This window comes from Microcaecilia unicolor, chromosome 5, assembly GCF_901765095.1.
Source record: "Microcaecilia unicolor chromosome 5, aMicUni1.1, whole genome shotgun sequence".
Lineage (NCBI taxonomy): Eukaryota > Metazoa > Chordata > Amphibia > Gymnophiona > Siphonopidae > Microcaecilia > Microcaecilia unicolor.
Window position 1 is genome coordinate 94,957,394 of NC_044035.1, and position 17,370 is coordinate 94,974,763.

Sequence of the window (17,370 nt, forward strand, 5' to 3'; positions counted from 1 at the left end):
TGGCATTATCTGTGTTTTTAATTGACACAAATCAGGATCACTTACTGCATCCCATGTGCCCATTAGTAATTGTAAGAAGTTGCTTGAAGTGCATGTAGAGATAGAGAATGTATCTGTCTAGTCAGTGTTTACCCCATTTCTTCACATTAACTTTACTGCAAGCCTTCCCTCTCTACTGGCAAGATCAGAAGCAGGATCTAGCACTAATTTGCTTTATGAGGGGCTCCGTTTCTCATGTTGGAAATGTGTTGAAACTCTCTGTGGCTGAAGAAACATAGAAAAGTGTAGGCAGATGAAGACCATATGGAGTATCCAGTCTGTCCATTCAAGCCATATATACTCTCCCTATCACTCCCTTAAAGATCCTAATCACTTGTACCAAACGCTCTTGAATTCGGATACTGTTTTCATCTCCACCACTTCCACTGGAAGGCTGTTCCACAAATTCACCACCCTTTCTGTAAAGAAAAGCTTCCTCAGGTTGCTTCTGAGTCTATCCCTTTTACCTTCATCCTATGCTCCCTCGTTCCAGAACTTCCTTTCAACCATGAAGGCATACGACAGTTTTCAAAGTTTAAATATTCACGTTATAGTACCATAAAAGTATTGATTTTCAGTTTCAGTATTATATTTGGTTTTAATTACACTTTATGGGGGTCAAAATGCATACCGTGGCTAATCGCGATTAATCACATAATTAATCGTGATTACACCCAAAGAGGAGGTTTACTTGGGTAAACTGATTTGAAAACTGCCCTGAAAGAATAATGGTTTTTAAAATGATTTGAAATGTCTAATTTGTTCAGTGTTGCCAAAATGTGACCTAGGGCCCTATTTACTAAGACACGGTACCATTTTTAGCATGCGTCTATAATTAGCACGCGCTAAACATTAGAGACAACCTTATATTCCTATGAGTATCTTTACCATTTAGTGCGCACTAAAAACGCTAGCGCGCTCTTAGCGCTGCTTAGTAAACAGGGCCCAAAGTAAGTAAACATGCATGAAATATCAGCACAGCTTTGCCAATTGGCCGTGATATGTTTTTTCAAAATATTTCCATCCGATTAATTACAATAATTATTTTGTACCAGAAACTGAGTAGTAGAGGGTCCACTGCACTGCAAAACATTACCAACTTTTTGAAATGTTGTATTATGGCCTAAAACGTACCTGTTGAAATCAGGCCAAGTGCGAGGCCTCTGCGTTTTTCAAAATACTGACAAGTCACAGTTACTGTTGCTGTATATAATAAACCACATCCGAGACCTATCAAAATAGAAGAAAATTGTCTTATCAATCAAATTAGTAAAAAGAAATAAAACCCTCTCCAGCTATTTTAATTATATTTATCTCTTTCTTTTAAAAGATCCAAGAACCAGCAATCCTTGGGGCCAATGCTCAAAACTACTGCCAGCGTTAACATGGGGTTAATGCTGGATTTATGCACATGTTATTGTGCGCTAAACGTTCAAATGGTTTCAGCGTGGGTACTGAAACCTTTACCACAGACCACATTAACATGCATTTAAATGCATGTTAATACAGTTATTACCTACCTGTAGCTATGCCCCCCCCCCCCAAAAAAAAAAAAACAAACAAACATAAGTTTCTCACAAACATTTAGTGCAGGAAACTTAAATACCAAGTCTGGGACAGTGTAGAAGGGCTGGTTGAGAGGAGCAGGTGTCTAGCAGCATACCCCTTCTCTCCCTCCAACCTGACCACCCTGCCTTGGACTGCTTCCTGCACCAGCCTCAGCCTCCCTCCCTCTCCACAACCCCCCCTTTCCCTAATACAATAAAAAATACGCTGGTGGTGGTGGTCTAATGGCCCCCCTCCTCACTTGTAGTTTTGAGCATCAGCCCCTCCAACCCTCCCCCTTTTCTCAATATTTAAAAAAAATGCCTTAGTGGTCCATTGGCCACTGCCCCCCTCCCTCCCCAGGTGCATAATAAATACCCTGGTGGTAGATAGGCCTGCTCAGGGCATCCCAGCACCTGGAGGCAAGAACAAGTAGGCATCGCTCCTGCCTCATATGAGGCATGGGAGTGTGTGTGTGTGTGTGGGGGGGGGGGGGGGGGTTCTGCTAGACTACTAGGCTATTCTGCTTGTGATGGGAAGGGAAGGGGTGACAGGAAGGCCACTCAACCACCAGGGTATTTTTTTTATTTATTTTTTAAATATGAATTTAATGTATTACACTCAAAGAGTAAACTTTCAAACAAAAATTCAGAAATAATATTCTCATACGAGACAGATATAATTATCATAAGAAACAAAATACATACTACAGTCCACTAAGAGGAAAAAGGACCAGAAATTAGAAATTCCATAGGAAGCTGAAAATCTAATAGGCATATATTAACAAAGAAATTAGAGGTAGCACCTGAGCTATACAATTTAATGGGGCCAAAAATTAGGAAGAAGTAGGACGTGGGCCTAATGATACCTCACCCTTCAAGAATAAATTGCTGTTGAGACAGTTCATAAAAAATATACCTATTACCCTGAAAGGAAAACAAAATATTTACATGGAAAATATAGCATCTAAATCAATAACTGATTGACGAAAAGCTCATTTGTGCCCATCTGGAGACGTCAACAAATGTCATCACCCATAAACGAGACATTTCTCAATTTTTAATACTGTCTCAAAATTCTTGATTCTGAAGAAAAACCAGAGAGACCAACAGAGTACATCTATACCTGATGTCTCTAGAAGCCCAGAAACATCTAGGCTTCCACCATCATGTGCCATTTTTTAAACATTAGTCTCAGTAAATTTCAATATCGATATCAGAAACTTATTAAAAAAAAAAAAAAAAAAAAGTTCTTTAGGCCCCATTACTTTGGACACTGGAAAATTCAAAAATCTAAAGCTTTATCTGCCACCTGTTAATTAACCAGTCTTTACTTCTGTAATTATCTTTTCCACATTGTCAATTCTCTCTGTTTGTTCATGGTATTTTTTTTTTTTATTTGGGGAAGGGGGTAGGGTCAGGTGGAGGCCAGTCATGTGGGGTGCAGGATGGATGCCACTAGACACCAAGGATATGTTTTGGGTAAGGGGAGGGCTGGAAGAAGCTTTGGGTTAGGTATAAGGGGCTGATGTATGCTGTGGCATACTTGTGGGGTTTTTTTTATATCATCTCTTCTGTCAATGCCTGAGTGACATTTTGTACTAATAAGTGCCAGTAATTTGCAAGCTTATTAGTTTGAGCAAGCTGCCACAATTCTTGGTGCCGATTACACGGTAGAGTGGGACTGCACCACAAACTTTTGAGCATCGGCCCCATGTTAGCAAACAGACATAATAAAGGGCTTAGCCCATTATCTGCCTAAGGCAATTAAGCTTAATACAGCTTGTCTATTATTTGAACAGAAGGACATACCTCAGGAGTGATAACTAGCAAAGAATACCATAAACAAATATATATGAGTTAATATATTTAGGGGGGTAGCTAATAACATGTGTTACGCATGTTAAAGGGCAATAATATGCATTATATTATCGTAATACACATTAAAAAGAGTTACCACTGAATACACTATATTGAAATGCAAAGCATATTACTATGCAAATCTAATAACATGACATTGTAAAGCTAAAATGTGGTCTTCATTCCACACATTCACATCTCACTACTGTCTCGAGCAGGATACCCAACGTGATAGCTGGTTCAGTCAACAGTCCTGCAGAATCTGTTTGGTGTCAAGAAAACTCCACCGTCCTAGGCCCAGGTTTCTTATATTCCAGACAACACCTTCACATCTAGTATGTATATGGTTTCAGGTTAACTGATTTGGAGGCCTTGATGTTTCAAGTCCCTATTATCCTAACATTTTTTTCCGTGTGCCTGGTAGTTAGGGATTCCCACATTTGAGAATACAACTGGGTCTGCTTGTCCTCAGAGAAAACAAAGTTACTCAGCTGTAGCAGATGTTCTCTGAGGACAGCAGGCCAGGTATTCTCATATACACTCTCACCTCCCCTAGGAGTTGTATTCCTTTAGCTATATTGCCTGACTGAGAGACCCTTGCTTGCAATTCTGGCAGCAACCACGCATGCATGGTGGGATGCTACTAGAATTTTCTTGAAACATCTATATGCACCAGGCTTCGTCAGATGACATCGCCCATACGTGATAATACCTGGCCTGCTGTCTTTGGAGAGCAAAACCCGCACCTACACTACCGCAAGCCATTTTTCAGCGCTCCTTTGTAAAAGGACCCCTAAGAATACTGCACCTGGGCAATAGAGGGATAAGCGACTTACATAGGTCACATGGAGCTGCAGAGGTCTGGTATGGAGAATAATGGTAAGAGCAGAAGATTCAGGTAAGAGACATGGTGGGGGGGGGGGGGGGAGCAGTTGTGTTGAACAAATTGTTGTTATATGCTTATCTACCCAAAGAAGAAGAATCGCAATTGGCCAATTTGATCTTTTTCTGTCATCATTTACTATACTACTATGTAAAGCAGTTAGTTTTTCAATTTTATGTTCATTATTTTTAATTCACACTCAATGAATAAAAAGGATTTTAATGAAAATTAACATGTTCCTTCTTTATATACCAATTTGAAAGCCTCCTATCAGCAATTCAGTGGTTCATTTTATACAAATGAAATAGAATGGGAAAAAATTTTAAAGAAAGATGAATGTAACTATTTTATGGATTCTTTTCTCTCAGTTTTCCCGTTATGATTTGTGCCAAGTGAAATGCTATAATCATAAGTAGATGTTCTAGCCTAGAGTCTACAGCCTACAGCAATGGCATTAATGAGCAGCATCCTGCAATATATTTTTTAATTTGCATAATTAACTGTTCATGTGGACTGTGCTGAGCTAGAGAAACTTTACAGAATCTAAAGGCTAATATATGCAAATATATAAATCATCGGTGAGAAAACTGAATTAACTTGATTTCATTAAACTGTCATTCTGCTACTCGCAAAGCATCAGTGTGAATTACAATAAACCTTAGAGACGGAAAATTTTAAGTAAAAGAATACCATTATGGAAGTAAAAACGGCATACATGAGATGTGTGTCTTTAAACATTCTTTGAATTACATATCTATGAATATTATCCATGTTGAAAAGATTTGTATGGTCTATCCAGTCTGCCAAACAAGGCAAATTCATAGCATAAGGTATGATGCAATACTACAAATGCATACTTGATCTTCATTTGTCCTTGCCATTTTCAGGGCAAAGACTGTAGAAGTCCGCCCAGCACTAGCCTTGCTCTCCAACTACTGAAGCTATCACTGAAGTCCCACTCAAGCCCATCCAAATCTGTCCAGCCATAATCAGGGCACAGACCGCAGAAGTCTGCCCAGCACTGGCTTTGCTTCCCAATTACTGGAGTTGCCATCTAATCAATAAGTTTGTTTGGTTCCATTCTGTCCATATAGGATTCCTTTGTGTTTATCCCATGCACTTTTGAATTCTGTTATTGTTGTCATCTTCACCACCTCCCGCGAGAGGGCATTCCAGATATCTATCTCCCTCTATGGGAAAAAGTACTTCATGATGTTATTCCTGAGTTGGCCCCCTAGCATCCTAAATTCGTGTTCTTGTTCTAACACCTCCCTACCTCTGGAAAAGGTTTGTTTGTATATTTATACCTTTCAATGTCTGTCTCATATCACCCCCATCTTTCTTTTCCTCCAAGGAATACATCTTCAGGTTATCAAGTTTCTTCTCATATGTCCTTAGCAAGATACGGCCTCCAAAACTGCACACAATACTCCACATGGGGCCTCACCAACACCTCCTTTCTTCTGCTGGTTATACCTCTCTAATAACAACAAATGTTTTCAACTATGTCCAAAGTACCTGAGATAAATATTGTTAGGTGTTTTTACCGTATTTTTCGGACTATAAGACGCACCTAGGTTTTAGAGGAGGGAAATAGGAAAAAAAAAATTTCAGACTATAAGACGCACCTTTTTCCTCCTCTAAAACCTAGGTGCTCGTCTTGTCCGAATCTCTCTCGTTTCCAGGGTCCACCCGTCTCCCTCCCACCGAGTTCCGAGATCCCCCCTCCGCCCTCCCTCCGAGATCCCCCGCCTGCCCGCCTGCTCTCCGAGTTCCAAGATCCCCCTCCCTCCCTTCTTCTGAGTTCTAAAAGTAATTTTACCTAGTTGGGGCAGCAGCAGAAGCGAAAACCATGCAGACTCGGCACGTCACTCTTCCCTTCTGTCTCTCTCAGCTCTGGTCTCGCCCTCAAACAGGAAATGAGGGCGGGACTAGAGCTGAGAGAGACAGAAGGGAAGAGTGACGTGCCGAGTCTGCATGGTTTTCGCTTCTGCTGCTGCCCTGACTAGGTAAAATTACTTTTAGAACTCAGAAGAAGGGAGGAGAATCTTGGAACTCGGAGGGAGGGAGGGTGGGCAGGGGATCCCAGAACTCGAATTTCTCTACCTTCGGTCTATAAGACGCACCCTCCATTTTCCTCCCAAATTTGGGGGAAAAAAGTGCGTCTTATAGTCTGAAAAATACGGTAATTATGAAACCTACAAATACTCATCAGAACAGGAGGGCAACAACTGTAACCAAGAAGGATCAAGAAGCAACTGAAGGAGGGGGTGATAATGGTGGGAACTTAGGGGCCCTTTTACTAAGCCGCATAAGCGCCTACGTATGCCCAACGTGAGCCAAATTGAAGTTACTGCCCAGTTACCGCGTGGCCCTTGCGGTAATTTAAATTTGGCGCACATCCGCTATGCATGTCTGAAAAATATTTTTTTTATTTTCTGATGCATGTAGAACATTACCGCCCGGTTACCGCTTGAGACCTTACTGCTAGTTCAATGGCTTGCAGTAAGGTCTCAGATCCAAAATGGACGCACGGCAATTTTCATTTTGCCACACGTCCGTTTTTGTCAAAAAAAAGGCATTTTTTGTAGGTGGGCTAAAAATAATTCTGCGCGCACCCAAAATACGCGTGTACACTACCGCAGGCCATTTTTAAATGCACCTTAGTAAAAGGATTCCTTAGTATGACATATGCCACATACTAGCCTTTACATTTTCCTTTTCTTATTAAAGATATTCCCTGTATGTGCTATTCAGTGAAAGTATTAACAGTATCACAGTTACCAGTCTAAACCAGTGCAGCACCATGTTCTGAGAGACCATCTGTAAGGATGGGGCGGAGCTGGGTTCAACCAGCATCAGGAGCCTGTGAACTCTGGGCTCAAACACTGTCAAATATGATAGAATCGTTTATGATGTGGGCACTTACCGTGTAGACTGAACAGGTACTATCAATCTGTTCAGCCCAATCCAATTAACAATTGTTGAATTTTAATGACATCCTAGGCTAAACACTATATTTATGGTTTCTATTCTTAGACATGTTAAAATGGTAAATTTAGGTGTTTGTTTTCCAGCTAATTAGTGATGCACTGAGTGCGCAAACTTTTTTTTTTTTAAGTCTGTGTTTGATGCTTTCATGGACACTAAAATATTCTATGACTGGGATTAAAAAGGTATCTGCTATTTATATCATGTCCTAACTAAGGGGCCCTTTTACAAAGGTATGCTGAAAAACGGCCTGCGGTAGTGTAGACACGTGTTTTGGGCGCGCGCAGAATCATTTTTCAGCGACCCTGTAAAAAAATGGCTTTTAAAAAAATTTTTGCCGAAAATGGATGTGCGGCAAAATCAAAATTGCCGCGCGTCCATTTTGGGTCTGAGACCTCACCGCCAGCCATTGACCTAGTGGTAACGTCTCATGTGATAATTTGGCGGTAATGACCTACGCGCATCAAATGCCACTTGGCGTGTGTTCGAAACACGCGTCCAAAAATAAAAATTATTTTTCAGACGCACGCCAAAAATGAAATTACTGCAAGAGTCACACGGTAGCTGGGCGGTAACTGCATTTTGCTGCACGTTGGGCACATGCAGACGCTTGCGCGGCTTAGTAAAAGGGCCCCTGAGGAAGGGAGTTTGAAAGCTTATTCCAATTTGCAGACAGAGTTCTCTCTTTGTCACAATTTGATATATTTGCATATTGGCAACTACAGCATTATGTGACTGGGTTATCCAAGGATCACTTGAATGAAGATGTACAAGAAGTGCTCACAACTGTGTATATGTTTGGTTCCCAACTTGAAGTACCGTTAAGTTTCATCACATGGCTCTTCAGGAAATAACACCAACAGTAGACTTTGCTTGACTGGCCAGTCAGTGGAAGAAGTTGCAAATTAACATTTCAGAGGACTTGCTTCAATCTTGTTTAACAAGGACTCGAAGACTTACTGAAAATATTAAAATGCAATATAAATTTGTGATGCAATTGTACATCTTGCCTAGGAGGATAAACAAGACAAAATTACAAATGATGGATCATTGTCTTAAGTGCTGTGCACCAGGAGCTACTTTGGGTCACCTAGTTCGGAAGTGTCCGAAGGTGGCAGTCTTTTGAAAGCAAATTTTGGACTTTGTCTCATGACAAAGGACAAGAAAGATTTTGGTTAAACCTAATCTACTGTTTGGGAGCTACGAGATGCCATTTCCAATCCCTAAAGGATTAAAGGGATTTCTGGAACATACCGTGTTAATGGCAAAGAAAACAATATTGCTCACCTGGTTGACAGCAGAGGCCCCTATACCATAATGATGTGGAATTCGCAAATGTTTTATTTACTTACTATGGAAAGATATAGAATACTAAACATTACCTCTGTGAGATGTGTAAAGTTCCAGAGGATCTGGGAACCTTTTGGACCACTCTCGCACTCATGACAAGTAGAATACTGAACTTCCCATAGACCTTTACTGCATAGACTATCCTTATTCTATTTTTGTCTTGGCATTCCCCGGGAAGAGGTAGGGAGGAAATGTAAATGGTTTGATAGTAAAAGAAAAGAATTCTGTTCTAAGTATCTGGTTGATATTGTTTGAAAGTAGAGAATGACACGGGGACAGGGACCCGCGGTAACCATGGGGATTGGGACAGAGCTCGTGGGGACGGGGATGAACTTTGTCCCCTTGTCATTCTCTGTTTTGAAGCCTGTTAATGAACTGGACCGTTATTTATGTTTGAGTGATTCAGACAACGACATTTTGATTTTTTTTGGAAAAACAAGCAAACATGCTGGCCAAAATTGGCAAACTTTGAAAGGGATCCTGTACATTCCTGCTACCAGCACATCTTCTTAGAAGACATCTTCTATTGCAGGAAGGACTGTGGAAGATGGGAGAGATAGATTGATGATGACTTATTCATCCACAGATTTAAAAAATCAAAACAGTGCTTCATAGGGCATAATTCTCCCCCACTAGGGCATACAGAATGGGTTGTATTTTGTACTCCTGGACATTTTAACAGGGTGGATTTTGGCAGGATAGAGGATGGTGTGTGTGTGGGGGGGGGGGGGGGGGACTATTATAGTTTCTCGGTTATTATTGTTTTCTATTTGTGATTTATAAACAAAAGTTGCACAGCATATTGTTCCACTTTATAGTTTAATAAAAAGATTTAAATATAAAATCATAAGTGTTCGAGGCTTCTGCAGATGACGACAGAGACAGGGGGATGGAGCGGGGACAGGACAGGGACGGAGACAGCGCCCGCGGGGACGGGAACAGAACCCACGGGGACAGGGACAAACTTTGTCCCCGTGTCATTCTCTATTTGAAAGCACAAAAACAATACAAGGACAGTTCTATATATAAGAATTACTGTATTCTTGAATATAAATTTAAATGCTTCCTTACAATGTGCTGTAATATGGAACTTCACTTTTGCTTACGTTAACTAAAAAAAATTATTTAAACATAAAACTGCATGGCAAAATGCATGCCTACAAGACTGCAATAATCTTTTTGTGCTGCTGCACGTAGGCATTGCCAGGAATGTAGTTTGGGCACAACAGAGTTATGATGTTTAGGCATATTTTTCAGGCACAGTTAACAAAATACTTGAGTACATGTATCTATAGATTATGTCTACACACACACACACTTCAGGACAGGTGTAGATTTGTGTGAGAGAATTTGTGTGTAAGAATAGGTCTTTGAAGGAGTCTATTTTATAAAAGGTACATAAACACCTTTTTGAACTTTTCACATAGATGCCCTGTTATAAAATTAAACTCCACATGCAAACTTTGTTAAAATGAAAAACTGCACTATGGAGAGCTATGTCCATCCTTCTGTCCTGGTGTGCATGTGTACCTGCCTGCATGCTTGCAGCTGATCATTTGGCCATTAGTACACTAAACAATGAGGTGGACTGAGCAGTACACGAGGCACAAAAAGACATCAACGTATACTGTTGAGATTTACAAATCTACCAGTAATGTGAATAGCACATTTGTATATTTAAATATTTATGAAATATAAACGTTTTTAAAGCTTTATGGAAGAGTAAATATGTAGACTAATCCATATAGGAAATTCATTCCAAACGTTGCTCGATTTAAAAAGATGGAAAAAACATCTAAACTTATTTTAAAATCGGCGGATAACGTAAAGTCAAAGAGGAAACATGATGATCACCTAATTACTGGATATGCTATGAACTGAGTAAGAAAACTACAGCACATACCATTCAAGATTTTAAATACCAAGCAAGCAGTTTTAAATTCAACTTGAGCCTGAATGGGCAACCAATGTAACAGAATTAATAATAGCGTAACTATGTCATATCTATGAAATCCATAAAATCATTTTAGCTGTTGCATTTTATAATAATTGTAATTTGGAGCAGAGCTTGGAAGAAATTCCTAAATATAAAGAAATTACAGTAGTCAAGCCGAGATAAAATTAGTGCTTGAACTATCAAAAACGATCAGAATAAAAGGATCAAACTGAGCGAAGTTGTCTCAATCTCAAAAATGTCTTCTTTAATAAGATTATTTATCTGAGGCTCTAATGTTAAACCAGAATCACGTATGAATCCCAATACTCTAGTTTTCAACCCAGTCCTTAGGGACCACCTGGCCAGTCAGGTTTTCAGGATATCCACAATGAGACAGATTTGCACACCAAGAAGGCAGTGCATGCAATCTCTCATGCATATTCATTGTAGATATCCTGAAAACCTGACTGGCCAGGTAGATCCTGGGAACTAGGTTGAAAACCACTGCTCTAGAAGATCTTTCTGTCTTAAGAGACTCTCCTGAATTTAGGATGATGTCTGATGGAACAGCAGATACTGAGTTATGAAAACATAGCTACTTGTGTTGACATTGTAAGTAGTATACTATTCTATACTTTATATTGTTGTTTGAATATTTTTAGTACTGAAATTTTCTATTGCTTATGTTTCCAAACATATAAAGAGGAATCCAATAAAATTTATATGGAAATATGATGTTTGACTTTAACAAAATATTTCTAAAAAGCAAGGAAAAGACCTCAAAACGCCCGACCACTTACTTTCAGTTTTCGACGGCTTTAACTGGGGGCGTGGTGTTCATCACTGGTCATAAAAACCTTGCTTGGAAAGAATTACTTTAACTTTTAATTTATTTCCAAATTTATTTCCAAAAAGATTTTAGCAATTTTGCTCTTTTTTACAAAAATGTTTTTTAAAATATATTTATAATACCAATGCTAACTTCAAAATTTATTTAGTTCAAAGCAGCACTAAGCCATGATCAGATCAAGAGAGAGGAAAAAAATTCTCTCAATGCTTTCTCTGTCGAAGCACAGCCCTTGAAAAAGCCTACAAGCGAAACGGATGGGGTCACCGTCAGGCAACAGATAAGTGCTTGACTTTACATTATTTTTGTAAAGCTGCTTTATAGCACTTCAGAAGAATCAGTGAAGGTTTTTATGAACTAAATAAATTTTGAAGTTAGCACTGATATTATCAATATATTTTTTAAAACGTTTTTGTAAAAAAGAGCAAAATAGCTAAAATCTTTTTGGAAATAAATTTGGAAATAAATTAAAAGTTAAAATAATTCTTTCCAAACAAGGTTTTTATGACCAGTGATGAACACCACGCCCCCAGTTAAAGCTGCCGAAAACTGAAAGTAAGCGGTCGGGCGTTTTGAGGTCTTTTCCTTGCTTTTTAGAAATATTTTGTTAAAATCAAACATCATATTTCCATATAAATTGTATTGGATTCCTCTTTATATGTTTGGTGACCTTGTATCTTGGAGTCCTGTATGGTGATCCTCCTACTATTGTTTACTATTGCTTATGTTTGACATATTCTTGCTGTACAGCACCTTCAGTGAATTCCTTCAAAAAGGCGGTAAATAAATCCTAACAAATAAAAAAAAATAATAAAATAACACTTGTTTTTAATTTGTTAAGTTTCAGAAGATGTTGCTGTGTCTAAATATCCACCATATCGATACAGTCACTACTAGTGATCAGACATTACGAAAAGTATCATAAACTGGTATCAATACAAAGATGTCATCTGCATAAGAAAAACTATGAAACCCTAAACTTCACATTAATAGACATGGAGGGGCATTTTCAATATGACATCTAAGTCCGACTTTGGACGTTTTGCTCAAAATGTCCAGAATCCGAATAGCGAACATAGCAATTTCAATACAGCAAAAAAAAATTTTTTGTTCAAAAATGGCCACTTCCTACATGTGTTTGTGCTCTGTGCGTTCATCTTTATGGTCCATTAAAAAAAAAAAAAGTCTAAGTGAAAAACGCACAAAATCAATCTATTTACATGTAGGAGGAGCCAACATTCTTAGTAGACTGGCCACACAGACACAGCAGAGCAATGGGGCACCCTAGGGGGCACTACAGTGGACTTCACATAAAAGCTCCCAGGTACACAACTCACCATCACTCCCTTAAATTGTATAGTAAGCCCTCCAAAACTCACCAACACCACTACAATAGCTCTTATCGCTGCACGTATCACCTATATGTGGGTACAGTAGGTTTTTTGTGGGTTTTGGAGGGCTAACACTTTCCACCACAAGTGTAACAGAGTAGATTATGGAACTGGGTCCCTTTCTCCACAGTGCACTACACTGACAACTAGGCTACTCCAGAGACCTGCAATAACATCTGAGGCTGTTATAAAGGCTATTATGTACTGTTTCTTTTACATCTTTGGGGGGGTGGGAAGGGGGTCAGTGACCACTGGGGGAGTAAGAATGAATCATTCCTTTATTCCTCCAGTGACCATTTAAGGGTACTTTTTTAAGGCTTAGTCATTATTAAAACATTTCTAGCTGAAAAACGTCTTCGTTTTAGTTCTGGACTTTTTCGTTTTGTTCCATTACGGCTGAAAGATTCAAGTTTTAGGAACGATCAAATCCTGCCCTTAACACCCCACCCCTCCCCCCCCCCCCCCCCCCCCCGACATGCCCCTTAAGATCTAGATGCACTATAGACAAACAGCACAGAAAAACATCTGGAAAATAGGTTTTGAAAATATCATTTGCCAGTTTATTCCACTTTTTAAATGTTTTTGTCTTTTGAAAATGAGCCCCAAAGGTGCTCAGTTTCAAAGCACATAGACTTACAAAGTTATGTGGAAGGGCATTTTCGATATGACGTCTAAGCCCAACTTTGGACATTTTGCAAAAAACGTCCAAAATCTGAATAGGAAAGAAGAACATTTGAACAAGGTTTTATGATTTGGACGTTTTGTTTTTTGGTCCATTTTTGAAAACAAAACCTAAACCAAAACGTTCAAGTGCAAAAAGGCAAAAAGTCAAGCCATTGGGATGTAGGAGGAGGAGTCAGCATTTTTAGTACACTGGTCCCCCTGACATCCCAGGAAAGCAACAGGGCACCCTAGGGGGCACTACTGTGGACTTCATAAAATGCTCCCAGGTACACATTTCACCACTGCACCCTTACCTTGTCTGCTGAGCCCCCCAAAACCTACTACCTCCTACTGTACACCAATACCATAGCCCTTACAGGTGAAGGGGGCACCTACATTTGGATACAGTGGGTTTCTGGTGAGTTTTGGAGGGCTTACACTTTCGTCCACAAGTGTAACAAGTAGGGGGAGGCAGGAGCCTGGGTTCACCTGTCTGCCACCACTAGACTACTCCAGGGACATGCTGTTCTAATGGACCTGAGTATAACATCTGAGGCTGGCAGCAGGATATTTTAAGTTCATGTAACTGAGACAAGTACCAAGAAGTGGCACCTGACCTCATATATATTCCTTGCAGATAAATGGAGTCTGATTACTTAAAGTGAGTTACCCAATGATTTCAATGAAATAACATACTTTCAGAGGTCACGTCAGCTAAAGCCGGTGTTGGAATCAGCTGATGCCAAAACAAGCTAAATCTAGCCTTTTACCTAGATATTCATGGGGCTCACACCACGTTTTTGAGCACAAAGTCTCATGATATATTCCAACATTAAATGATCTGACCAAGGTACTGGAATCCAAATTATATGGCTGAGAAAAGGTAGCAATAAAATCAAGGACAAGTTTATATGAACCACAGACAATTTGCACACTCTGGAATATTAAAAAAATATATTTACAATACCTTTACTCCAAAGACAAAAACTATTCAAAACAGGTGGCTAGGCAAGCAGTGAGAGAGGGACATCGTCTCATATCAAGCTCATTCCACTGACATCAGCTTGTGGGAATGGATACATAGCTGCCAAGTTATGCATTCCAGGAGGGAGACTTTTTGGCCAGTTCTGGATTTTTGTCAACCTCATCCTGGTGCATTATGGGACTTGTGGCACTGATTTCAATGGACAGAATCATGGACTATAAATACTATACTAGTTTGGGATGTAAGTTTAAAACCAGAACCAGCCAAAATGTCTCCCGCCTGGAATGGGTAACTCGGCAGATCTGTGAATATCTTTTAAAAATATTTAAACAAGGAAAAAAATTAAGTTTCTTACCAACAACAATTCCATAAGAGAAGAACAGAAAATACAGACTAGGTGCAAAACTGCTTAGCATGAGACCTCCTGCCACCATCACACCACTGAAGATTGTTACAGGCCTTGCTCCAAAGGAAGAAACCCAGGCGCTGCAAAAGGGACCTGAGGAAGAGAAATAAGGCTTTAATCTAAATATTAGTAAACTCTATACCTCAAGAACAATAGTTTATCACCACATTCAGAATAATTTCACTGTATCCAACGGAATGCAGTGCAATAAACCTTTTTGAAAATAAGGCTGTCAGTGGGGGTTCCTTCTTTCATTTCTTCTACCATGATGGCATAATTAAGTAATAACAGACACACAGAATGAAATTTGATAACATGATTATGCCCAAGTTGAATTATACTGGAAAGACAAAAAAAATGTGCAAAATGAATCAATCATTCATATCAAGTTTCTTTTTTATAAACATATTTCCAAACTGATTGTAAAAACATATTAAATGGAGAAAGGTAGGTATACAAGGGGGAAATTTTTAAAATCTCCACAATGCTTTGCATGCCAAGAAGGTACTTGGTACTCCCAGGCCTGCAAGCAAATTTTCAAAGGGAAATTCCCTGTGGAGCTGTGTTGAAAATTTGGTTGCTTCTGACTAAACAAGTGGCAGAGTACAAGTGTAGTTAACGTTTTGAAAATAACCCCAAAGAAGATAGCATGGGGTGGGTGGGGTTGGAGAGGGATTTGCACATATGTGTATACGTTTGGAAAGTGTAATCACATAAATTAATCCAAAAAGTTGTGCATGCTAAGCACACTGATTTCTAGGGATAGTTTTTTAAAAATCAAGCATGTGCATAACTTTTTGTACCAAGATATTTTGCACCTTTTCTTTATTTTCAAAGAATTTCTGGAATACTGTTTTAATGCAGTTAACTTCCAGGTTATAAGGCAACAAAAGAATGAAAATTTTGGAAGGAGGTAGAGATTTTTTCTTTTCACATCTATCATCATTGCCATAGGCTTGTACTAAACCACAAGCACTCTTATTTTCACATAATGGGCTAATGGCACCACCTGCTGCTCATGATGAAAATCTACTTAAGGTGAAATTTAATCATACCTGATCATTTTCTTTCCTTTATTCAGGCTGTATCATCCTTAACAAGCAGGTGTTATACCTTTCTGCCAGCAGGAGGTAGAAAAACTAAACTTTCCCAGTGACATCATCAGTATAACCTGCTGGTGTTCATAGGAAAGTTTCAGTATGCCTCTGCCAAAGCAGCAGAAGTCCCAGAAAGCACACCCATGGCCTATCAACCACTGCAGCTTTAAGGAATCACTTTTTATTTATTTTTTAACAGCAAACAGCACTGGAGAGAAAGACAGAGAATCTCACAGTGTTCCATGGGTGGGTCTAAACAGGGTACAGCCTAACTAAAGTAAAAGAAATTGACAGATATTACTAAATTTCACCTTCCTTAGCATCTGGGCTGCACCATCCTTAACAAGCAGGATGTATCTAAGCAGACTCACAGGGTGTGAGAAGACAAAGTCCCCAGAAATGCTCCGCTAGCACATCCAGTCTGTAATGCTTCATAAAGGAAAACAGTGACAATCACATCGCTGCCCGACAGATGTCCTCAGGAAAGACCGCTCAGGTTTCTACCCAGGAGGTTGCCTGCTCCCAAGTTGCATGAGCCTTCAACCTGGACGGTACACTGTTGCTCTGCAAATGTAAGTGGCTTCAATGACCACCTTGATCTAATGTGCAATGGAAGCCTTGGACACTGCCTGACTTTTCCTGGGGCAATGGAAAAGGACAAAAAGATCCGAGGCAGAACTCATTAGTCTCCTGCAAGTATCTTAACAGAACCCTGTGGACCCCCAGCTTGCGAAGCCTCCTTGAAGTAGAATCTAAACCCCTGTCCACAAACGAGGGCAGGCAGACCTCCTGCTTCAGTACCAATATGTCTCTTGTATACTGCTATATCCCGTTTCTGGGTCCAATGTGGTTCACATCAATGGCACAAAGTACATCACAAGATTAACGTGTTTCCACCAATATACTGAATTAAAAACCTCATTTAGAGATAATCCTTATAAAAAAAAAAAGTCTCAAGCTTTTTACGAAAAGAAGAATAACTCCAATCTGATATCCAAAGGTAAAAGGTTGCTAGAACCAGCAGCCATCTTAGAAAATCTCAACTCTCTAGTACTTAGAGGACATAGATCTTTCAAGGGCCTTAACCTGGAGGATCATCAAGAGAGAGGTGTACAGATTAAGTTGGTCACCAGTTCTAAGGTAAGGTCATAAATAGCCAAAAAGATCATACAAACAGAATTAAACAATAATCTTTTGTGAACCGACAGCCAAAGGAATTTGGTCATATGAGGAGAAATACTATCAATTTTCTTTAGACCTAAAATCAGTCTAACTTAGGTATTTTGAATAAGCTGAAGCTTCCTGAGAAGTGTCACAAAAAAGACCTGAATAAAGAACATTACAATAGTCAGGTTGTGTCAATACTAGCATCTGAACT

At 39.5% G+C, this 17,370-nt stretch overlaps 1 protein-coding gene across 2 annotated transcripts in view; it reads right to left on the reverse strand.

Annotated features, from left to right (window-relative positions):
* The window catches only part of SLC16A9 (solute carrier family 16 member 9), an 84,126-nt gene that overhangs the window by 10,774 nt on the left and 55,982 nt on the right, over positions 1-17,370 (reverse strand). For both annotated transcript variants that reach the window (XM_030203108.1, XM_030203107.1), the window contains exons 3-4: positions 14,845-14,988; positions 1,174-1,269 (exon numbers count right to left, since the gene is read on the reverse strand). In XM_030203108.1, coding sequence (XP_030058968.1) covers positions 1,174-1,269; positions 14,845-14,988 — 240 coding nt within the window. The remainder of the gene's footprint in view (positions 1-1,173; positions 1,270-14,844; positions 14,989-17,370) is intronic.